At 40.5% G+C, this 25,264-nt stretch overlaps 1 protein-coding gene across 3 annotated transcripts in view; it reads left to right on the plus strand.

The window, feature by feature from the left end:
• The window catches only part of ATRNL1 (attractin like 1), a 524,570-nt gene that overhangs the window by 273,024 nt on the left and 226,282 nt on the right, over positions 1-25,264 (plus strand). For all 3 annotated transcript variants that reach the window (XM_082222558.1, XM_082222560.1, XM_082222559.1), the window contains exon 26: positions 4,069-4,147. In XM_082222558.1, the coding sequence (XP_082078684.1) occupies positions 4,069-4,147 (79 nt within the window). The remainder of the gene's footprint in view (positions 1-4,068; positions 4,148-25,264) is intronic.

Raw genomic sequence — 25,264 nt, forward strand, 5'->3', positions numbered from 1 at the left:
AAGTCCATGGTCCAATCAAGCCTGGTTCCCATCTCTGCAGCTGATCCAGGGGTCAGGGCACCTGGAAGTCAGTCCCACACATGCATAGTCTCAAAGAGCTCCCTAGAACATCCAAGCCATGGTCCAACCAACCTGGGAAGTTGAGCAGACATTAGTTCTGCTTCCACTTTATACTTTGCATGCTGACTGCAACATCTGGGCTAGTTGAAGCATGCAACCCACACCTCTTCTGAGCCTACTCCACCTGAGAAATCACACACCACCTTCCATAGCTAGCAATACCCCCAGCTAGTGAGCTGGGCTGTGGGCTCCTGCCTGCCTCAGCCTCTGCCTCCTAGAACATCCCTCCAGCTCCTCTCTGTGCCTCAGAGCCCACCATGGGTCCTGCTGTTCTGTTTTCTGTGCACTGGCCCCCATCCCCTTGCCATCCTCCATCACCTCGTGAGTACTTTCAATACCAACCTCTCCTTCCCAGTCCCAGTCCCAGCTACACCCTTCGCCAGGATCATCTTCCTTCTCTTCCTTCTCCCTGTTGCCCTGCCAATTCATGACAGTTCTTCTCATTCAGTTGTGAAATGTGATATCATGCTCAGGTAATCTATACTGTGGTTGCAGATTCTATTAGATCTTGTTGCTGATAATTCTGATTTGAGTTGGTCCTATAATTTAATTAAGCTGCATGGCCCACACAGCATTTCATTTTTATGAAGTAGGTGTTTTTCTGTACCTTAACAGCTCAGCTATGTTGAAAGGAGAGGTATTGACCATCTGTGCGTATGCTGGTTCCACATTAAGACTTGAATGAGATTTTGAGTTTTGGAAAGCAGGTGCATGGAATCTGATCCACCAATAAGAGGAGGAGACCTTTTAAGCAGCTGAAAATTGTTTAAGAATTAGTTCATTCCCTTGGCTATTGTAGCAGAAGCATCTTTTCTCAGCCAGCAGTGAGATAACGATGTTACGTTCCTGGGATTTTGACTTCCAGTACTTTACACATCAGGCATGATATAATCTGCTTCCAAACTACTACCAGTAGCTGTGATTCACTCACTCTGCTTCTGTCATCAACCAGTCCCTCCAAGATTCTTCACATTCCCAGCTCCAGAAAATCCAAGCATAAAATAAATGAGAATCAATTAAGATTGTTTGTGAGGTGAAATATCCTTTCTTATCCTTTCACATAGAATCCCTTTGCATGCATGCAAGTTACAAACAGTTTAGGAAGTTCAGATTGCAGCTGCTGCTGTTGTTTTCACAGTAAGGATAAGCTAGTTTATTATAATTATTTAATCATGTTAGAGCGCTTTTCATATATTAAGTATTTTTATAATACTGATCCAGGTTAGCATTCACAACAAAGTCAAAATGAGGCTGAATGAGTAACAAATCCAAGATCATCTAACAACTTTATTATCTCTAATACATTTTACAGCAATACTTGTATACAGATAAATTGAGAAAGTAGTATCTCTGCCACTCAGTTTTACTGAAGTTTATACTAGCACCAAGCCTTCAACATAATGTCCTCAAAGTTGCAGTTGTTTTGATATTTCTATATAAATCAAATAGAATGGAATGTATAAAAAAATTGTTTGAAAATAAAGTTATACATTGATCAAACTAATACAAAAAGCCTTGGAAGCATGTGAAATATTTTATGCATAGAAAGATATGGAGCCATTTATGAATAAAAAATATTTTCCAAATAAAAAGGCTTATAGGTTAATGTTAGGACATTTGATTTTCTGTTTGTATTTTTATCTGACCTTTCCTGAATTTGTGATGTTCATTACTCAAGTATATTTATACAAATAATTGTTGTGAAGTGTGTCTGTGTCTGTACAGGCACATAAATATTTTAAATTGGCATAATTAAACATGAATACTAATTCAGTTACAATGGGCAAGTGATCTATAACAGCTGGAATTCATTACAGCCTTGAGTAACAATACTGTATGTTGTCTGCTGAGGAAATATAGTGATAATGAATAGAGTTCTACCATATATCTTGTTTTTTTACCCCTCATTAGCATACCAGAGCAGAATTTGCTGTCATGATAGCTATGAAATGCTTTGAAAGCACATATAGTAAACTAAAAAGGGAAACCAATGCTTGAACACTTTTGCTTTTGATCAGGAAATGGCAGCACCAAATTGTTAACTAATGTGCTAATTATTAAGTATTCTGATGGTTTGCTGCAGTTTTGTGCATTGAATGATACATGTGCTATTCTGAATGTATTCTAGTGAGAAACATAAAATATAATCAATGCGAGTTTCAGCATTTGTTTCAATGGATGATAGGTTGAAACTATCTTCATCACTTCTATTGCTTGCAAATAAAGCATGCTATCACTTATTTATTTTATTTGTTTAAGGCGTTTGTATACTGCTTAATGTCCAAGATTTCTAAGCTGTGTACAAAAAATATTTTAAAAATACAGATAATATGAACAGTTAAAATTTATCATGAAACAAAAGATGGCTTCAAAATGTTTGCTGAAATAGGAAGGTCTTCATCTAGTGCTGGAACTTCAGCAGGGAGAGAGTCTGTCAATCTCAGTCAGAAGGTGCAAGGGAAACACAACAGTCTGTGGCAATAATGTTAAGATGGTGAATGATAGGCATTTGTATTTGGGAATCCATCTGTGAAACCCTCACCCAGGTGGTTGCCAAAACACACACTCCTCAATGATTCTTAGGTGGAGTCAAACCAAGCACTGTCCAGTGTGCATAGCTGAATCCTCTCAGGCTAGAAGTATGTAAGACATAGTTTATAGAAAATGAAAGTATTTATTGTAAATATGGTTTTAACAATAAAGCACAAACCGGAGTCCACAAGGGAAGACATCAGAGGAAAGACACCAAGTACCATGAACATAAACCTTTCTCCAATTGCTCCCATATCCCAGGATATAAATTACAGATAACTGAAAAAAGGGGAAAACTCCCCAATAATTTCGAGGCATCTCAACTTGTACACTTTCTTTCCTCCTATCAGTAATTGCAGTTCTATGAAAACTGGTTTTGCTGAAGTGCTGTTCTCTACAGAAGTGTAACAGAACAATTTTATTTTAAATGCTGTTCACAGCATTTCACACAGTGCACAGAAAAAACTAGTATTGCTTGATTTACCAATCCAAGCAATCTAAGAAATTAATATCTTGACCATCTAAAACCCCTGAATACTGTGAAACTACAGGAACTCAAAAGCATGAAAGCATTGGGAGCCTAAGAACAAAACCCACTTTTTATATTAATGTAAACTTAATTTCACTGTTGATATTTATCTACTGTACTTTTAAAAGTATTTTGGTGTTGGGGAATCCAATAATCAACCCCAGGTGAGACAGTAAGAGCCTAAATGTCTATGGCATATGAACATCTGATTCTTTTCTCTCTGTGAGAACTTTGTGATTCTCTGTAACAGCAGTTTTCTAAGAATCAGGCTTGAATTGCTGGTGGTGGGAAAGCTCCCTCCCCTTGATTTGCCCCATTGCAGTTTCCCTTTATTTAGCTTTCTCTGAAAAACTGGTTTTGCTTTATTTACGTTGCAAGCCGCCTTAGGATTTTTAGTTATAAAGGGTGGTGGCATATGCAATGCCATAAATAAATACAAAATGTCCTTGAATATTTCCTAAAAAGTTTCAGTGGGGATAAAAATTAGTTGTCAGGAGTACATGGTAAGAAGGCCCTTTCCCTCAACTTTGGTTTCAGTACAAAATGTGATTTTTTATTGTTGTAAACTTCCTTGGTCATTTGCAGTGATGGAAAGCAATGCAGAAAATCTGCCAGTAAATCAAGTTTTTGCTGTGCTGTTGACCACCGTAATATTTGACCAAACTACAGCTTCTGGATATGCATATTGGATAAGTGGCATTTGTTATCAGGCACCAAGAGAACTAGGGATTGGTGGACTATGTTTTTGTTTCGTTGCTAGTTCGCCTTTGTTAGAATATGCTCTCCAGTCTTAATGCCTTCATGCCATCAAATGTCAATGCTTTTCAGAAAGGGTTGTGCAAAAACACTCTAGTCTCTCATTCATTTTTCATGTTTTACTTTTGCAGCTGTTTCTTGTCGTTGTTGTTGGTCGCTGCCGTGGTCTGGAAAATCAAACAAACCTGCTGGGCTTCTCGACGAAGAGAGGTATCAGTAACACTGGAATTACTATGATGGTTTTTTGTCTCAGAGCTGCAGGTGAACATGCAACCTGCTTGTCACACTTGGGAAATTAAGCGAAATCTTTTCACACATAACATTTTTTTCTTGCCATATTCAGGCAGTACAGGATAATCTACTTTCTTTGCTTGGATAAACGTGGTTAGTTCACTACAAGTTTGACCTGTGAAAAAACTGTGCTGCTATTTTTTTACATCCCCTTTGTAAACAATAAATCAAAAATATCTGTTAAGGGTTAGCTGCAATTTTTCAAAGTTGGCCAAGGTCAGATTAGTTCACTATTTGCTCTGTTTTCCTATATTTGGTGTACTCTGTCCACAACTGCTCTTTCTACATGTGCACATGGATATTTTGCCCCTTTTCTTGGCTTGTTTGGAGGGCAGGTAGGAGCACCTAACTTTAAAAAGCAAACATAGCTTTGGATTTGCCCCACCTCTCCCTCTTCCTGGTTTTGTATATGTGAAGTGATGCTCAGTTCTGTTATAGTGCCTGCTGTATTAAGCTTGAAAATAAGAATCTGAAGTACATTTAGATGGCACTCTTTGCACTTACAGCCATAGCTTCAGTTCAAGCTGCTGCTGCAAAAGAAGACACTTTGTGGTCACAGCTTGATTAAAATAAAAAATAAAAAAATCATTATTTTCATCCACAGCTTAAATTGGGTCAGATCTTTTAAGACTCAATGAGCATTTGCACGACGGTATAATAGTACTGAATAAATTAGATGGTGATTTAAAACTGTTGCTCTGAGTAACTTCAAAATCACTGTGATAAGAATAAATGTTTTACCGGCTAAGCTGATCTTAGAAATACATCACCCCTGCAGCTGTCAAAGCTTCCATGTCAAACTTTCAGACATAATGACTTGTGCAAGTGTATCCATTTATTAGTAAGAGATATCGGGTTGGAATTGTGAGCACAACTCTGCTCATGAAATTATGCTTTCTTGACTCATCTCATCCACTGCAGCCACTTTGGCCTTCCAAAAGCCATTCCTGAGGCCTTCTCCAGAGGAATGGCATGTGGTGGGGCATGGGGAGCTTCATGGGGGTGGGGTTCAGGAAGATTCCTTGTGTGAACAGAAGTACTTTCCCCCCGGTGCATAGTGTCACACCAATATGCAAAGTAATTCATGTAATTCATAAGCAGGGGGGTCAATGGAAATTAAATATTGATATATCTTTTGAATATTATATAACATTAGGATAAAATTGTGCAAATAGTTACTTATCAGAGACTAAATAGTTACTTCAAGGTACCCCAAGTTATTGCTTAGCTAGCTAGCTTCTTAAAATAGCTTGATATATTTTGTAACCTTCCTGAAAACCTCCAATAGCTCATTATTGACTGTAGAATGATAATGATGTCATCTGACCATTATCTTAATTACTTTAATTACGTCAATTTATAACATTATTTTAATTGGGAAGGTGGGAAAATGAATACTATTCCAGAGTCATAGGAAAAATATTTAATTGCAAAGAAATTGATTTAACTATGATGTAGCTGTTGAGACTTCCATTGTACTGTTGTTTGTTACACTTTCCACAAAACATAGCACTAATGCACTCTGAAAAGATTAGGTATGAAACATGTTTTGAAAACTCTTTCATGTACACATTCCTTTTGTGCCTAAAATCAGAGCAGAATGAAACAGACTTGCATGTGTCAACCTTTTGCGTAAAAAGGGCATCCTTTTACAGTGGTGCGCCGCAAGATGAATGCCTCGCAAGATGAAAAACCCGCTAGACGAAAGGGTTTTCCGTTTTTCGATGCGCTTCGCAAGACGAATTTCCCTATGGGCTTGCTTCGCAAGACGAAAACGTCTTGCAAGTCTTGCGATTTTTTTCGCTCCCCCCCTTTTTCTAAGCCGCTAATAGCCTTTTAGCCGCTAAGCCGCTAAGCCTTTAATAGCCGCTAAGCCGCTAATAGGGTTGCTTCGCAAGATGAAAAAACCGCTAGATGAAGAGACTCGCAGAACGGATTATTTTCGTCTTGCGAGGCACCACTGTATACCTACAAACTGAAGATTGTAGCCTATATGCTCTACACATGAGGAACACATGAAAGAGTGTAGAGCTGGACTGTGTTTTTTGCTCCTCCCTTGACATCAACATTGCCTTCTTTCAACATCTATGCATTGCACACAGTTGTATGCAGAGAAAGTCCAACATGGGAGCTCCTACTCATGAGTAGAGGCTCTTCATAATCAAGTGCTCCTGCTCTGGACTTTCTTTGCATGTAACTGAATACAACATATCTGCATGTAACTGAATACAACATACAACATGCACGTAACTGAATACAAGTCACATATTACTATACTATGTGTGAGGAGAATGGTTTGAAATGCAAAAGCTAATTAAAACTAAACTAATCTTAAATTAAGGTGCAGCAAAAAATACCAAAGTGAATATTCTGATTATTTGAACAAACCATTATTTTTATCCATGCTTATACACAAATCACTTATGAAGCATGACTTAATATATTTGGTTAGAATTAATATGACAGAGAACTAAAACACAACCTCTGTCAATTATTCCAATCTAAACAGTTTTTCTGCCAGTAGATTGGATTTTTTTTTTAAGTACCTGTAAACATTGTTAATATCATGTTGTCTTGCTATTTATGGTTAAATACATGTCAGAGATTTGAATAATGATTGTGTCCAAGTGTTTACTAATCCTGAATGGTTGGATTCAGTTCCTATTCTATTCAAAGGGACCCAGGTTTCACTGATTTTAAAATGGAGTTAAGTTCAGCAAATTTACATCATGTTTTTCTATGCATGTGTTCATGGAAGTTAGTTCCATTATGTTCAGAGGAGCTTACATCTTTGTACACCATGTCCAGTGAAGCTGTAGGTGGAGGAGCATGCGGCAAATAACAACATATAGCCAGGTGCTGGATTGAAATTAGGCCACAACTTTATTGATTACAGCAGAATAGATTTGGCATAGGCATTGGTCATATATCCATTAATCAACCACTTACTGATACATTGTTCACTAAAAGATGGGGGTTGGCTGACGTTGGGGTTCCTCTTGGCACGAACCATTTCTGGTAGGGCCATTCAGCCACTGGTAGGGGATGCTCTGACCCTTCAGCCCCCTAGCTGGGCTTCTGGACCCTCCAGGGTCACTTAAGGGAATTCCCATACATATGAGATGGGTAGAATGCCTCTTCCTCCTAAGGATCCAGCCAGTGCCTCTCCCATCTTCATAAGTTGTGATGGAGGAGTTTGGATTTGATATCCCGCTTTATCACTTCCCGAAGGAGTCTCAAAGTGGCTAACAATCTCCTTTTCCCTTCCTCCCCCACAACAAACACTCTGTGAGGTGAGTGTGGCTGAGAGACTTCAGAGAAGTGTGACTGGCCCAAGGTCACCCAGCAAGTGCAGGTGGAGCAGGGAATAGAACCCGGTTCACCAGATTACGAGTCCATTAAAGACAGTTTGCATGTAGGCAAAATTCCTCCCAGCCCTAAAATGAGCAACAGTCCATAGCAACGTCATTGGTCAACAGACTCATTTCTGCAGAGGAGTCAGAGGTTCACAATAGAGAGTGAGTGGGAGGGAAAGTCTGCCAATACTGAGGTAGGGTGAGCATGCAAGACCCACCTTTAATGCCCAAGGAGTGGACCAGAGGGCAATCTATTTTCTTGCAACTTCATTTGAAGGATGGGCTGTGCCTGTCTCAGGAACTATGCAGATGTAAGGTCTCATGAGCCAAACTAGAAGCTGTATTAAGCTTATCATTGGTGCCTATCAATAGTAGTATGTTCACAGTTGGACATGCTTGAAAGCCTTCTCACAATCAGGGGCCCTCATCTGCATTTCATCTTAAGGCACAATGCCCCAAAAGCACTGTAATTGCTGCTGCATCCTGCTTCTGGTTGCTATATGCTCCAAGCCCATTTCCTTCATGTCTTTCTACAGTGCTGGGCAGGCTCTTAGGCTGAATGGTGTAGAAGGCATTGTAAATCACTTGAGGAGGGAATGGAGCACAACTGGTGAGAGCTGTGGCCTTCAAAGAGTCTTGAGGGCTGTATAGTGAGCCTAAAGTTCCTCACCCCTGTTCACATAACTAAATAACTATTTTTCTTTAGTAAATGTTATTTCCATTTTTATGAACAAAATATTTTGTATGTGGGAAGTGTCTGTGGAATCAATACCAGCATTGTTCCTGGTGTTCTGCTCTCCATTTGAGGTAACATTGGGAGTTGGTCACCAAAATTATGTCTGCCTTCAAAGGTGAATAATCTCTAGTTTATGAATTATTTTTGTTAAGGGTCTGCATTAACTAATCCCCCTCATCAGTACTTGAAACAGAACTGCTTTGAAATGCAATGGCCCCGTGCTTCCTCATTAATGACAATTTTACATTCTGTTGGAATTGGGCATTTATACATCCATTGCAAAAGTTGAGGCAAGTAATTAGCCAGAGGTTCAGCAGCTTTTTAGTGAAGAGACTTTTAAGTGGTGGTATTATAAGTGAATGCTTTCTTCTTTATAGGTCTCTTATGCAAAAGTGTAGGCTTTGATGTTATTGACGTTGAATATTATAGTTGGAGCTTTTTTTTAGTCATGTGGTTATTAGTAAGAAGCAAATACAGGTCAAAATGGAGATTCAGGTTTCACATTCAGTAGCTTGTTTCACTGACAGGAGCTGGGATCGAAATAACGGCTGACTCTTCTCTATACCCAGGATGGCTTTGGGCTTGTGACTCCATAGGAACTGATTTTTACATCGAGACCTTTTTATGAGGTGGCTTAGTGAGCATTTACTTATCAAAGACAGGCAGAGGGGAAAGCAAACACTGGGTTCACCCAAGTCCTATCTAGACTAACTCTTTGGATCTTCTTTGCCTTTTTAAATAACCACTTTTTTTGTTTAAATAACCACTCTTCTTTGTATACAAAAACCACTCTCTTGTATTTTAATTCTTTGAACAGCACAAAGTTGTTTCCAAATAATTGAAAATCATTATTTGAATTCAAATTGTGAGTAATTTTATTAGGTCTAATTAAATAATAGCTAACATACTGAACATACATTGGTAGGAAGTAGCATCACAACAGCAAGCTGTGCCCCTCCCCAGCCTATATGCAATCAGCCAGAGCTGTCCCTGAGACCCCAAGTCCTGGCCTGGCTACCCTGCCGATTGACTCTAGGGACCCACTTAGCACTGAGCTGCCCCTACTGTATGATGATTCTTGCCTGGCAAGCTGTGCTGTGATCCAGCAAGAGATGCAAACTGAGCCCACTCATCTCATGAAATGCTGATGCAAGCCATCTGTGAAATAATCACATTTGAGTGTATAGAGAATGACTTATAAGTCTGGTAAATATTACATACATAGGGTTTGCCAACACCATGTTTAACTGTGTGCTTGCAGCTGCCCCATTTAATTTGTGTAGTCCACATGACAATCCAATCTCAATGCTTTTCACATGTAAATTTGGGTTCACCTGATACAGGGATAATCCAGTAAATTAGAGGAAATTTCCAAACCGCTCAAATTGGCCTTCACATACAATTTGTTTCAGTGTTTTTCAGTGGGTGGATCAGTTGTCATTTTCTACTACTTTCCTTTCCATTCGCTTTACTTCCTCGCTGCTTTCATTTCATTTTCAGCTGTACTTATACAGTGGTACCTAGGGTTAAGAACTTAATTCGTTCTGGAGGTCCATTCTTAAACTGAAACTGTTCTCAACATGAGGTATCACTTTAGCTAATGGGGCCTCCTGCCGCCGCTGCACCACCGCTGCACGATTTCTTTTCTCATCCTGAAGCAAAGTTCTTAACCTGAGGTACTATTTCTGAGTTAGTGGAGTCTGTAACCTGAAGTGTCTGTAACGTGAAGCATTTGTAACCCAAGGTATCACTGTAATGATTTCTGGTGTGCTCCTGAACAGAGGAATGCATTTTTCTATTGATTCTCTCAGATTTGCACAAAACCAGAAAACTGTACAACCAAACTACATTAAAAAAAATCTACACCAGATATATTGGACAGCAATCTGAAAAGTGTGTGCTGAGGATTTACAGTTGCTTTAATTTCTTTTGCAGTGGGATAGTAGGGACATGTCAGGAGCTTAGCCTTTTATATATATTTTTCTTTCGATCACTCAGATTTGCCTGTGTGCTTTTGCACAATACTTGAGCAGGGATTTTTTTAAAGGGGGGGGACAATTTGAATAGGGGGGGGACTGGCTTAACAGCTAAATGATGCCCAAATGTTGATGAACCCACAGCATCCTATAGAATGTTATTTATCTTTGTCATGATCTAAAATTTTCACTGTAGACCATAATTTATTATAATGCCATTATTCTGAGCAGCTACTTATTTGCTTAACATGGATGCCAAGATAAATTAACCATACTTTTTTCCTATTTATAATTAATAATTTACATATAACCTTTGGCTTTTCTTTTATCTTCAAGTATTGATATAAGACATATAAAATCAGCCTGAATGTGGAAAGAATGCTTTGAAATGCAAAATCTAATTAAAATGGATGCAGTGTTATTTTAAGACTGTTGAACGATACTATAGGGAATATCATGAATATTTGAACAGACCATTATTTTTTTATCTGTGCTATTCAATTTATGCACCAGTCAATTGTGAAAAATGAGCTGGTTCTTTTGGTTTGAGTATAGTGAACAAGAGAGGTAAATCAGCTGAAACACAAGTAATCAACACAATGAAACCATTTCTATACTTTTATTTGGGGATGTATACTTAGAATAAATTGTTTATTTGATCTGACATTACATGGGAAGTCATATAGATGCTTCATTTGCAGTTGCTGGTGATGAATTCCATCCTATACATGAGATAGAGCTGGCAGGCTCTATTCCCTTTCCCAGTAGGTTATGGCTAGCACAAGTTTTCTTCCTATTATGGTCAAAGAGGCCTTCAAAGCTTGATTGGTGGCAGCTGTGGGTAGCAAGGCTGATGGATTCCCACAGCACCTAGAAGAGAGAAGGGAACTGCTGCTTCCTCTCATAAGTGGAGAATAACTAAGGAAGAACGAGGGCACTGCTCTAGCTCTCTATAGGATGTATGCAAGTTGCTACCAGCAGACTTAACTCAGTACCTTGACTTACAGCTGCAGCAGTTCTGTGAGGACACAGGTAAGGAAGGAAATTGTTGAGATTGGTTTGGGTACAGCCAGCTAGCGAAGAAATGCAAAGCAGAAGCTCATAAAGGAACTATATTCGAATATACTAAACTGTCAGGGGTGAGCAGAAAGTAGATAGAAGTCCCATAAATCCCAGCCACAGAATTCATTCCCAGAAGGCTGGTGAATCTCTCTCAAAAGAGTAAGGGCACTTCCAGATGCTCCTGGTTTTCAAGTGGGATTCATTCACATACCAGCAAATTCAGGTTGTACTATTAAAGCTGATTTTGATCTCTTGTGTGACAAACCCACTTCCCTAAAAGATCAGGCTTCTTGTGATAAGGAAAGTTACGGGGAAAAAAATTAGAATGAACCAGACCATCTAAAAGTGCTCTAAGAGTGACAGCTACCAATAAGTTCTGCAAGACTCTTTCAGGATCTGCAGCCAGCTTCCTACCAGGGAGCCCTCAAGATCAGCCTTCCCTAGAATTTCTCCTGGCCCTAAGCCTAGCCCGAGTACTGTTAGGAGACCCTACAATGCTGTAACTTGGACTTGGACTCAATAAAAGTTTTGAGTCTGTTTCCCTGGGGGCATGACACCCTCACAATCCCTTCTCTATCTCTATTCCTAACCCCTAAAAGAGTGTACTCAGAATATAAATGAATATCCAGTTTAGAAGGGAATAGGATCCTTCTAAAAGATCACTTTACACTTTCTTGGAGTGATGAATCCCTGTTTCTAGGAGGGGAGTGTCTGTCAGGCTGGGGTCAGGGCACCATGTCCTTGAAGGTCTCATCTACATAGCTTCTCCAGTTCAGCCGTGTGAGCCAAAAAAGAACAGACTTGTAGAAAGCACAGGCCAACGAAGTCTGCCCTACAGGCTGATACTTTTACATGTGACACTCTGATTGATGCACTGCATAGTTTTCAAACCCTTCTGGCTTTCCAGCTTCATAATTGGCTCAGTCTTTAAGACAGCAACAATAGGGAGAAAGATGCTTGCTGTGGCCTTGATTGTGCCCTTGATGGAGGAACAGCTTTTCAGGCAGGAGAATTCATGGGGATTTGATTTTCACAAGGAGGTAGCTACTAAGGAGGGCCTATGTTCTCTGGGAAGCTACAATACAAACTGTGTTATGGTTTGGGTTCAATGCTTAATTCCAAACAATTCCAAATTGGAACTGCTCAGCTACATTCTTAGTTCAGATCTTTGGAAACCCTGAATTCTCCTGAAGAGTTTGTTTTAACACATTGTAAACCAGAATATAGGTGGCTGAAGCCGTAAGCTGAAGCTAGAGAAGGGACTCTTGAGGACAGTGCTCATGGAATCTCAGTTCCATATTCTGTTACCTTGTTGTCTTAAACACATCCAACTTCACTCTGTTTCTCTCACTCACATTGTGCCATTTATGAGAAAATGGTATGGGGCATTTGCTGATGCATTTCTTAGTGTCTTCTGCTTGAACCCTGTTGGTTCCTGGGAAAGCAACAATTCAGGTTGCTGAATTAACCCTTGCATGGCTTGGGATACCAGTACCTGAAGGAACACCTCTTTCTTTAAGATTCTTAAACAAATTTTACATTTTTATTAGTATTCTTTAACATCATTTATGGAGTTTCTTTGGTCTGTCCTGGAGGAGGCAATTTTTTTGTTCGTTTGTTAAGGCTGGTTACACCATATTTATTTGAAAGGTTGCATTTGTTTATATTGAATATCTTTAATTATTTTATTGTAAGTTGCCTAGAGGCTTTGGCATAGGTGGCTCATGAATTTAGTAAATAACTTAACTTGCTGGAACAGAGGTATTCAATAGTTGATCAACAAAACAATGAACGACTTGTTCATAAATCATATTATATATTGTGTTTATTTATTAAACAAGGTAATTGCCAATACAGTTTGCATGGTTGGAAGCTGCATTCTCCCAAGATATTCAACCAGCTGGCAAAGGGTAGCAAAGCAGTTTTCTCCACATGCAAGGGGGTGGGGGAGTGTGAAATTATGATATTTTAGATTGCAGTTCCCATACATGCTTTTGCTCTTTTGATACCACTGGTCACTTCTCAAGGTTTTCCATTTAGTCTCATTTCCATTTGCTCTTTTGATACCACTGGTCACTTCCCAAGGTTTTCCATTTAGTCTCATTTCCATTTGCTCTGCTGAACATATTTAATATGCTCCATTATTGCAATTGCAGTTTTCTTTTCTAAGATAGATGTTTGTTAAATCTCAACTGAAGGTGCCTTTGATGTTGAATGGCTGGCATTTATGATAACAATAAAATAACTTGTATAAATGCGGGTACACATAATCATGGCTGGCAGCAATTTATTGTTATATGTAGTGTGTGTCCTGCATATTTAATACAAGTTTCTGAGAAGATAATATGATTGTAGTTATGTGGGACTAATGGTAAGATAAGGAAATTGGTTGTTTTTCATACAACTTAGAGATTTGCAGTAATACTCAATTGCAAGCTAGGGAAAATCACAATTTAAATGAGAAAAATGCTTCAGGATTTCTTTGGCAAGGTTAATGCTTAGTTCTTCTGTGAAAGAAGGCTGTAAATATGCTGTTAGGAGTGTCACTGACTTTGTCTTTCTATTTCCTATAAAGATTTAATATTAAATAGTACATAGTAAGCTCTTTGGAATACACAAAGTACCCCAGAAAGAGCACTTCTCCTCCCTTAACACCCCACACTGTAAAGAGTGCTCACAAACATTTGTCATCATTGCACATTTATTATAATAAGCACATTTTTTGCAAGCAATTTCCCCCATATGTATTTTTGTACGTTATCTTCACATACTCACTATAAGCATTTTTGTGCACATTTATATTGTTGTAGAACAGCACTGCAGAATTCAGAGAAGTGTAAATTTCAAAGGTTAGCTCTGTTTTGGTGTGCTTATTCTTTCTGGAAGAGACTATTAGAAGAGGATCAAAATTATGGATCTTAAATCAACAGAGAGTTGGGGACTTGCCTGTCCCCTGCATGTGAAAGCAGGCTCCAGTGGATTGAGAGGACAAGACCAATAGTGGATCCAATGGTCAAGAAGGTGGTTTCTGCATATGCTGAAATGAGGGGCAGGGGAAGGTAGCCCATCTAGGAGAAAGAAAACTCTGATCTGAAACCTCCACTGCCTTGCGGTTACACTCATTCATGAGAAAGGCTTTGCGAGTAAACTATGAATAATCTATCTGCTGCCTTGCAAGACATTTTTTGGGCAGCCCAGGACCTCCATATTACAAAAAACAAATAAAATTGAGAAAAGCAATTAAAAGCAACAGGTAAAAGCTAAAAATCCAATGCAGCTACAATACTGTAATCAAAGCAAAAAGCCTGAAAAAAAGAAACTAGTCTTAAAAATAACTGGTGATTGTTACTGAAAGGGTCCTGTCCCATGTCACTGCCAACTGCAACTCTCATGGTAGACACAATGCAAAGCTCCTCTGATGACAACAGTAGGGAGCCTTAAGAGTGCTTTGCCTGTCCTCACTCAACAGCATGATGTTGCAATTGTGTTTTGTCACATGTAAACCAAATTCCTAGAAATCAGGCTTGAAAAAACATAGGTTTATCAGAATGCAATGGACTAACAGCATCATTTATGTGAGAGTGAACAAAGCATGGCAATTCCACAGAAAGTGGTTAGTGAGAAATCTGACATATTCATAGACTCATGCTTTCATTTTACAATTTAGACCTAGAAATCCATAACTGAAAGACAGATAGTACTATGAAACATCATCATTCGTCTGCACACTCACACTTTTTTTTAATTCTCTGTGACAATTTAGTTTGCTACAGTAGTATTCTGAACTAAGGGACAGCAAAAAAAAAAAAAAAAAAAAAGCATAGCTAATCAGATCTTGGGTTTGTTATTTATGTACAGCATTAATTTTACAATTTCTAAAAGCCATGCTTTTATTAATGTTTTTAATTTAAGAAGCTGTTTCTGTCATTATTGGTATAGTTGCCATAATGGTGAAGCAGTGCAGAAATAGAAAAGGCATTCTGTAATATATGACTTAAATAAAGAAAACAAATGTAATGGATTAATAAGAATTTCAAGCAAAGCCAGCAAGCTGAAGTATTCTTCCTTCAAGCTGAGACATTTTGTGGGGAGTAAGAAATAAACTAGCTAACTCAGCCTTAGGACTAAATACAAATTATTATTATTATTGAATTTATATACCGCCCTGTACCCGGAGGTTTCAGGGCGGTTCACAGAGTAAAATCAAACTAGAAAGTGCATAATCAAAATAAAAACAGCAAGCCAATAGCCCCTCCCCCCAAAAAACAACAACCCACATTTTAAAAGGGCATAGGATGTAAACCAGATCAACCAAAGGCCTGGTTAAAAAGGAACACTTTTTCCTGGTGCATAAAGGTGTATAATGAAGGTGCCAGGCAAACTTCCCTGGGGAGAGCATTCCACAGAAGGGGTGCCACTGCAGAGAAGGCCTGTTCTCATGTTGCCATCCTCCGGAAATCTCGAGGAGGCGGCACACGAAGAAGGGCCTCAGATGATGTAAACTGATCATTTTTTTCTAAGCATGTTTGAGTCTGGATGCAGTGCATTAGATTTAACTACTTCCAGATTTTTCCTAGGTGGAATAAAGGACTACCGTATTTTTCGCCCTATAAGACGCACTTTTTCCCCTCCAAAAATGAAGGGGAAATGTGTGTGCGTCCTATGGGGCGAATGCAGGCTTTTGCTGAAGCTTGGAGAGCGAGAGGGGTCGGTGTGCACTGACCCCTCTCGCTCTCCAGGCTTCAGGAAGACATCCGCAGCCTAGGCAGCCCTACGGGAGGTCCGGCAGGGATGTCTAGGCTGCGAATAGCAGCCTGCCGCCCGGCGGGCGGGGCGCCCTGAAGCAGAGTGCCCCCCTCGCCAGGCAGACATCCGCAGCGTGGGGAGCCTTGCCGGAGTTCCCAGCAAGGCTCCCCACGCTGCGGATAGCAGCCTGCCGACCTGCTTTTGGGGGGGCGCCGTGATGCAGAGCGCCCCTCACGCGGGGCAGACATCAGCCAGCCCCACAAGCTCGGGGGACAGCAGGGAGGCGCAGCGCCGCCATCCCGCTGTTCCTTGACCTGGTTCTGTTTCCCCGACCTGCTTTTGGGGGGGGGGAATAAAGGGAATTTTTTTCCCCTTTATTTCCCCCCCAAAAAAAAACTAGGTGCGTCCTATGGGACGGAGCATCCTATGGGGCGAAAAATACGGTAAATAACAGATGAGAAACAACAGAAAAATTGTCCCTTGATGATGTGAAGTAAGTTATCATATGTATCAAATCAGCAAGTGCTGGACTTTGACTTCAAAAATCTAAGCTGTGAAGATTACTACTATATTCATTGAGCCATCCTTTAGGGGGGAAACATCAAAGTATTGTTGTGAATGTGAATCAGATATTACTTTCACAACCAAAAGGGGGAAATTGTTGATTTATTAAAGGGCATAGCCAGTGACTTTATATAAAACAAGCCTGTTTTGAAAGTAGAAGATTGGAATCAGGTCAGACTAAATGGTGAACGAGGTGAGCAAATGTTATCCCTTCTGCCCAGCCCAGCACCCACATTTTCCCTTTCAAGCCCCATATTTATCAATTCTAACCTTACAGACTTTGAACCTGAAATTTATTTATTTAGCTTTCCTAGACAATAGCCACTGATTGACCTACAGACCTCAAAGTGTCCCTGTTTTCCAGGGATGTCCCTGATTTAGAGGAGCCGTACCGGTTTCGGGTTTGATCCTGGAATGTCCCACTTTTCCTTAGGATGTCCCTATTTTCATTGGAGAAATGTTGGAGGGTGTGGCCCTATCCTGGTCAGATTTGTTCAATTCCCTCATCATCACATCTTGTGGCAGGGAATTTTATAAATCAATTATGTGTTGAGTGAAAAAAAACACTTCCTTTTGGTTTGGCTATCCTGAACCCATATCCAGGCAATTTTATTGAACAGCCAGAAGTTTGAGAATTATGGAGGAGCAAAGTTTTCCCTTCAGATTTTCCACACAATGCTCAACTTATAAACCTTTATCACACCTTTCCTCAATCATCTTTTTTCTTTAGCATCTCACAGGGAAAAGCTGTTCAAACTGCTTGACCATTTGAGGCCTTTTCTGTGCCTTTTCCAGCTTTATTGCATTATTTTTGATGTGGGCTGAACAAATGTGGATGGTACAAGGACCAAAGTGGACATGACAGCATATCTTGCATGCAAACAGAAATGTTAAAAGCAGCTGGCAAGAGGTTGGGGGACTTAGTTTGGCTATGACTTTATGACTACCCAGGGAGTGGGGTGGTCTTTTTTATGCACAGCTATTCCAATTAAAATTTGCCCTTATCTGGTCATGTTGCTCATGTGGAACATATTACAGTTTGTCTAAATTCTTTCCACTGAAACATTGACTCTGGTCTCAATTCAAATCATTCAATCATTCAAATCACTTCCTGGTCTCAATTCAAATCATTCTCTCAATGGCCACTATTTTAAAATGCTTAAAATGTTAACAAAATGTGAGATCTTTTGTACTGGATTGCCTAGAGCCAGTGTGGTGTAGTGGTTAAGAGCGGTAGTCACGTAATCTGGGAAACCGGGTTCGTGTCTCCGCTCCTCCACATGCAGCTGCTGGGTGACCTTGGGCCAGTCACGCTTCTCTGAAGTCTCTCAGCCCCACTCACCTCACAGAGTGTTTGTTGTGGGGGAGGAAGGGAAAGGAGAATGTTAGCCGCTTTGAGACTCCTGAAGGGGAGTGAAAGGCGGGATATCAAATCCAAACTCCTCCTCTTCTTCTTCTAGATCATGTTTAATTGATTAGAGTAATTCAAGGGACAAGACTTTTGATAACTCAGAGTTCTTGTGTCAAGCTCTGTTCAATTCTACATTTGCATTGCTTTCTGCTGCTACTTGTAGATTCTTTCTTTGTTTCTTTCTTTCTTTGTTTCTTTCTTTCATTCATTCTGGCAAACACAGTGGTGAGGGAAATAAGGATAGAAATGCACTGTGGTGGAAGAGAAGCTGGAGAAATAAGATGGAATTGTGAGCATTAATTATGTAGTCCTGTAGCATATTCTTAGATCTCTCGTATGTAGTTTCCGAAATACAGTGTAAAACATGGTAATGCAATCATTTTAAAAACTATAATACTATTGCTTACAATATAAACTCAAAATCACAAGCAATATCTGCAAGACCCATTGCATAGTTAATACCATAGGTCTGTTGTAATTTTTTTATTGTAATGAATTGAAGCAGCATACTGCTCATATCAAATTCTGTTCTGCAGAGCATAGAGTTTTTTGTTAAGTTTTTAAAAAGCATGCAAAACTGCCTTTTTTAAAAAGGCAAAGAATTCCCAGTACTCTCCCTTAATTTAGTGCCATGTTATTTCTGATTGACAGTATGCAGTATGATGCAAATATTCTAAAATATGTTGTCTAGTGAACCCTAGAGACCTTTTGTATCTTAACTCATTACACAGCAATTTGAAAGAGGACAAATTAAAAGTTACCTATGTTGTAGGGATTTTGCAGTGAATCAGGGTGATTTTTATAAACTGTAGGATTTATGTGCATTTGACATTTATGTATATACTAGTTTGAAACATTTTGTGACACAAAACACTGTTCCTTCAGTTGTTAATGACGTTTCCCTTTTCATTTGATGACAAGAAACACAGGATTAGCCTGTGCCAGAAAACAATTTGGGGCTTATGTCATTTTAAACTTGAACACTACTTGGTAGATAGTATAATTTTTTTGTTTATTTGTAGAGTAGAGAACTTCTCAAGAGAAAACACTGGAACATATCTGATGATAGGCCCTCCAGGTTGGTCTATCAGAGTATAGATGCATCTGAAGATTCTTTGGAGAGTTTTGTTAGTGGCAGCTTGTCAGACCACATTATGCCAGTGCTTAAATGCCAATGCACACATAATGCCAAGGCTTCTGGGAATGATACAAGGTACTGCATTTGACCTATAAAGCACTAAATTACTTTAAACTTGCATACCTAGGGGAACTCCATATCTCATCACAATACCTGTGATGGACCAAGTGCAGCCAAGTAGTTTTTTCATCTATGCAACATTCACATGATATAGAGAGGTGCTCTCAGTGGTTTCCCAAAATTAATAAGCTTAATTTTATTTAAAAGCTTGCTGAGTCACCATGAGGAATTTTTAGTCTGTGGAGTGACCTCATTCCCTCCATAAACCTAGGCAAAGAAATGTGTTTTTAATTGAAATGAAAAGGTAAACAGTGTTGGCACTAGACACGTACTGTAGAGGAAAAGGGGACCACCATTGAAGAGGCACTTTCCCTCAGGAAAAAATAGTTTCTCATCCAAACTCTATTGAAAACTCCTGTAACGCCTGAAAGGAAGAGGTTACTCAGACTCTCTAACTGGACCAACACCATTCTCTCCATTATATTGACACAAAAACCCTTAACTCAGCAAGAAAGCACTGCAATAAAACAATGTGTTGTATGCCATTTTGGGGGAATGACACTAGAAATATTATCTAAATGTTTATTTGTACTTCAGCCTTGCCATTTTCTGTTATATAGAATTGTTAATGCCTCCAACAAGAGGTTAATGGAAAAAGAAGTCTTATAAGTAGATTCTCATAAAGTTTTTAAAGTTTATGAGAGATTTGTGCAAAAGGAACAATCTTACCCAGCAGATGAATTATAAACAGCTCTAAGTGTATGCTTTTCTCTTCAACTTCCCCTTTTATTTTCAATGATGATAAAGTGAGGGGGGGGGGAAATCCATTTTATGCCCTTGCTACAAAGTTAACAAAGCATTATATCGCCACCTGGCCATCTGTTCGGCTAAAATGGCTGTTATTATCTGGGAAGGATGTTGCTTTGACTCTTTTTAGACTTGATATGCATGTTTATTCCATTATACAAAAACACCTTGCTTGGCGCTAGTTGAGCTGGAATTTCTGCTCAAGCGTGTTTTTACCTCACTAAATGTGCTTTTGTTTCAATTCCTCACAAACAGTGGAAAAATAGAGAGCTTGAGCATGGAAGCAACTATTTGCAATGCAAATTTTTGCATGGTTAAGAGCCTTTGCCCATTAAACCTACCCCACCCCATGCCAATACTGTATGCGCCAAGTTTTAAGTGGTTTTATTTTTCCATTAACCAGATTGTAGGAACTGGCAGTGAAGATCTCTTACGGATATTAACACTCCTTCTTTTCACCACATTGGCAAAGTGTTGTCTGATTGTTTGGCTAGCATTGAATCTTTCATGGTTGTTGCATGTAATCCCATAAACTTCATCACTATATAACCTTGATTTCATAAGAGCATAAACACTGTTCTCATTTAAATGTTTTAATTAATGCTGCAATAAAAATAAAGTGTTTTATTTGTTTGTTGTGCACTTCAAGTGGATGTTTATGAGACAGACAGACTTAGCATGGCATATTGTCACAGTATTTTTGAGCAGTAAAAAAAGTCTTGCATGCCAAAATAAAACTGCCTCAAAAGATGAACCAAAATGAGTTCACAGTGTAAATTCCAATGACTTAAGACAGTGTTTCCCAACCTTTTTTGGGCAAAGGCACACTTGTTTCATGAAAAAAATCTCGCGGCACACCACCATTAGAAAATGTTTAAAAAATTAACTCTGTGCCTATATCGACTATATATAAAGTAACTCTCTGTAATAGGAATCAAATAAACACAAAGAAAGTATTTTATAATTACTTTATTATGAAACAGTAAGTTGCAGAATTTATTCAGCATGCAGAAAATGGCCTTTTGGGGGGTGAATGTGGTTGAAGCAGGAAGAGAACTAAAAAAAAAGGCATGCATGAAATCTAGCCCCAAACACACACACACACACACACACACTTTCCCCAAAGTGGTTGATGACGCAGGATATTTCCACATGCTTCTAAAATGCACATTAAATAAAATGAGAGAGAGGAGTGCACGCACTCACCTGCCAGCCTCGGAGCTGTGGAATGCAGCGACATGAAGCAGTCTGTGTCTTTCCAGGCGCCAACTCAGACCTGCCGTGCTGTTTCGTTCCCCCGGCGTCGCTGCCTTCATCCAGCCGGATGCCTCTCCTGCCCAAGGGACGTGTCAGCAGCCACCCGGCGTGGGGTAGAGGCAGGACGGCCCCACTTCCTGCTGCCCACAAGGCTTTGGGGTGAGAAACACGGAGTGGCAGGAGAGTGGAGGTTCCCTTAATTGGAAAAAGCAGGGAGGCAGGCTGCTTGATGCCTGCTGAAGGGAATCCCGAAGGCGCGATCGCGCACGCGCAGGCCCAGTAGCGAGCGGCGATGGGATGTGGTAGCAGCGGCGGCACACGAAGTCCCCCAGGCAGCGGAGCAGCTCGCCCGTCGAAGCCTGCACGATCACCCGCCGCGGGGTGCCGGGGGCGGCGGCGCGGTTGCCGGGCAGCGGCGGGGGTGGTGGTGGCGGCGGTGGCTGCTTGCCGCCCTCCTGGGCGGAGGCGGGCACGGTGGGCACCGGCACGGCCAAGGGCCCCTGCTTGGTGCCGTCGGATGTGGGAGCTCGCTCGCTCGCTGCCCCGCGTGTGCTCGCCGAGCATGCGCAGGCCCAGTAGCGAGCGGCGATAGGATGTAGCGAGCGGCGATGGGGCTAGCCGGAGAAGAGAGGGCGAGCCCCCTCCGCTCCGGCCCTAAAAAGGGCAAGCCACGCCCCCTCCAGCCAGCCGATTGGCTGGCCAGGAGGCGTGGCCGGATGGGATTCCCCTGCTCTCGCGGGGGCTGAGATGGGATTCCCCGCTCACGTGGGGGCGGATGGGATTCCCCGCTCACGTGGGGAAGGGCGTGATGCCCGCAACCCCACCTCCTGGGGCAGGCCCAGTAGCGAGCGGATGCACAGGCCCAGTAGCGAGCGGCGATGGGATGTGGGAGCTCACTCGCTCGCTGCCCCGCGTGTGCTCGCCGCCACTGCCCCGCCTCTCACCGCCCGACTCGCCCGCCTCCACGGAACACAAGGCAAAGTTCCACGGCACACTAGTGTGCCGCGGAACACCGGTTGGGAAACACTGACTTAAGATAATGGTGCAATTCTAGCACACTTCTTTCTTTCTTTCTTTCTTTCTTTCTTTCTTTCTTTCTTTCTTTCTTTCTTTCTTTCTTTCTTTCCTTCCTTCCTTCCTTCCTTCCTTCCTTCCTTCCTTCCTTCTTTCTTCTATTTGACACATGCATACAAATCAAATTTGTCATAGAATCATCACGAGGATCATCTAGTCCAACCCCCTGTAATGCAGGGATCTCAACTAAAGCCTCCATGACAGATGGCCATCCAATCTCTGCTTTAAAAACTCCAATGGACAGTTCACCACCACCTTTCGAGGGAGTCCGTTCCACTGTTAATAATAATAATAATAATAATAATAATAATAATAATATATTTCTACCCCACCCATCTGGCTAGGTTTCACCAGCCACTATGGGCGGTTTTCAAGAGAACATTAAAAAGAGAATAAAACTTCAAACATTAAAAACTTTCCTAAACAGGGCTGCCTTCAGATATCTTCTAAAAGTCAGATAGTTATTTATTTCCTTGACTTCTGATGGGACGGCATTCCACAGGGTGGGTGCCACTATCAAGAAGGCCCTCTGCCTGGTCCCCTAACCTCACTTCTCACAGTGAGGGAACCAGCAGAAGGCCCTTGGCACTAGACCTCAGTGTCAGGGCTGAATGATGGCAATGGAGATGCTCCTTCAGGTATACTGGGCCGAGGTCGTATAGGGCAGCACCAACACTTTGAATGGTCAAACAGCTCTTACCATCAGAAAGCTATTCCTGATGTTTAGTTGGAATCTCCAGTGTTCTAACTTGAAGCCATTGGTTCAGGTCCTACACTCTGGAGCAGAAAAGAACAAGTTTGCTCCATCTTCAATATGTGAAGATGGCTATCATATTTCCTCTCAGTCACCTCTTATTCAGTGTAAACATACCCATATCCCTCAACTGTTCCTCATAAAGCTTGGTTTCCAGACCCTTGTATCATCTTGATTGCCAGTGCAAAAAACTGAGATATGAAAGCTAGGAGCTAAATGACACCTTAAACCTAGGTTATGGGCGCAACAGCGGAATGTCTAGGCATACTTTTTTATAGCAAGAATACAAAGGTGAAAATGAAATAACTGCAGCTAAATATTATGTTCATTTTTCACATGGTCTAGTCCTTCCCCTGTCCACCCCCCTAATATTCTTAGGAGGGTCACTTCTCCAGTCTTCAGAGAATAGCTGGAAGTGGGGAGGCAGAAAGAGGTCGTCCTTTCCTTCCACTCTGCAGTTCTAATCTAAAATCTTAGATGCAGTACTGCGCCCAGAACTCAGAAACTGCTCGCAGTAATGAAATTCCCTATCACAAAGTGCGCATAGAACAAAGGGAGCGTCAAACACTGTTGGTTACCTCCTCCTACTCATGTTCCATCTTGTCTCCTTAAATTGTGGTGCCCAAAACTGGGTACAATGTCCTCCATCTTATATTTGTGCAACTGGTTCTTCCTGCCTGAGTGTAGAACCTTACATTTGTCCCTATTGAAATTCATTTTGTTAGTTTGGACCCAGTTCTCCCCCAATTACTTATATTTCATCCACATGAGGTGGTGTGTGTGTGTTTAATTAGTTAATCAATCTTCCAGAGTTCTAAAGATTCTAAAGTTACTGGTAATACAGTATTGCTGTTTTTAATACAGAAGCAAAATTGAGTCTTGTATAACGAGGTGGACCTAATACAGATGACCAGCTTATCATATTGCATACATATCTCAGTGCATATTAACTATTCTGTGAGCACAAAACAGTATTTCAATAAACAAAGAAACAGGAAATGTTGACAAAAGGCTGTACAGTGGTACCTCGGGTTAAGTACTTAATTCAAACCTGAAACTGTTCTTAACCTGAAGCACCACTTTAGCTAATGGGGCCTCCTGCTGCCGCCGTTCCGCCAGAGCCCAATTTCTGTTCTTAGCCTGAAGCAAAGTTCTTAACCTGAAGCACTATTTCTGGGTTAGCGGAGTGTGTAACCTGAAGCGTATGTAACCTGAAGCGTATGTAACCCACTGTACTAACATATGGAAAGATAGGTAGAAATAATTTCATTCAACAGAAAACATACAAGCCAGTAACTGGAGGCTGGGAACCATGTAGTACTTCAAAACTATTGACACATCTGTATTGCACTGCTTTATTATATGTATAAAAAATGAACAAACTTTCCCACATTTCCTACGTGATAAACTGCTTGCCAGTATTCATACATTATCTGAAATCAGTCAGTATTTTGACAATTAAAACGAAAATGTGCACTGCTACAGCCGATATAGCTAGTTGTTACAAAGTGGATTGTAATTTTTACAGAATAATGAAAATAGTACTTTTGTTTAAATACTTCCATTTAAAATCTCTGTTCTCTGCCTTCTGGAGGGGGCGCATCTTTGTGCTGGGGGTAAGGAAGGGGACAGGTTTTGAGCAATTCAGAGATGGTTGGGTCAAGTAGGCAGATGTAGTTGATACCTCTGGTCAACACCCGGGTAATAAATAGGGTTCTGATTGTACAGTCTGAAATCTTCAACTTCACAGGACATCTAAGGGGAGGGGCATAATTGATTGCAAGCAAATTTGAAAATTATCCCCATTCAGCAACAACTATTTGCTGCACAGTACAGGATAAAATTCTGCAGCAGAAACACTTGTAAACACTTGATTTAATGATTCAGTGAAAGGGGTGGTATAGGCTGCAGTTTCACTCTAAGATTTTTTATTTTTATTTTTTTGTAATTGGCCAGATATGACCAGAAACAAGTTGTTGGGGCTATTAAGGACAAGGGAGCAATTAAGATATCCTCTTCATATGATGCTAGATCCTGGTTTCATCCAAGCTTTCTGAAGTATTTTAAAATTGTATTTGCTTTTGAGTAACTCTGC

This window comes from Podarcis vaucheri (genome assembly GCF_965113315.1).
Source record: "Podarcis vaucheri genome assembly, chromosome: 5".
Classification (NCBI taxonomy): Eukaryota; Metazoa; Chordata; class Lepidosauria; order Squamata; family Lacertidae; genus Podarcis; species Podarcis vaucheri.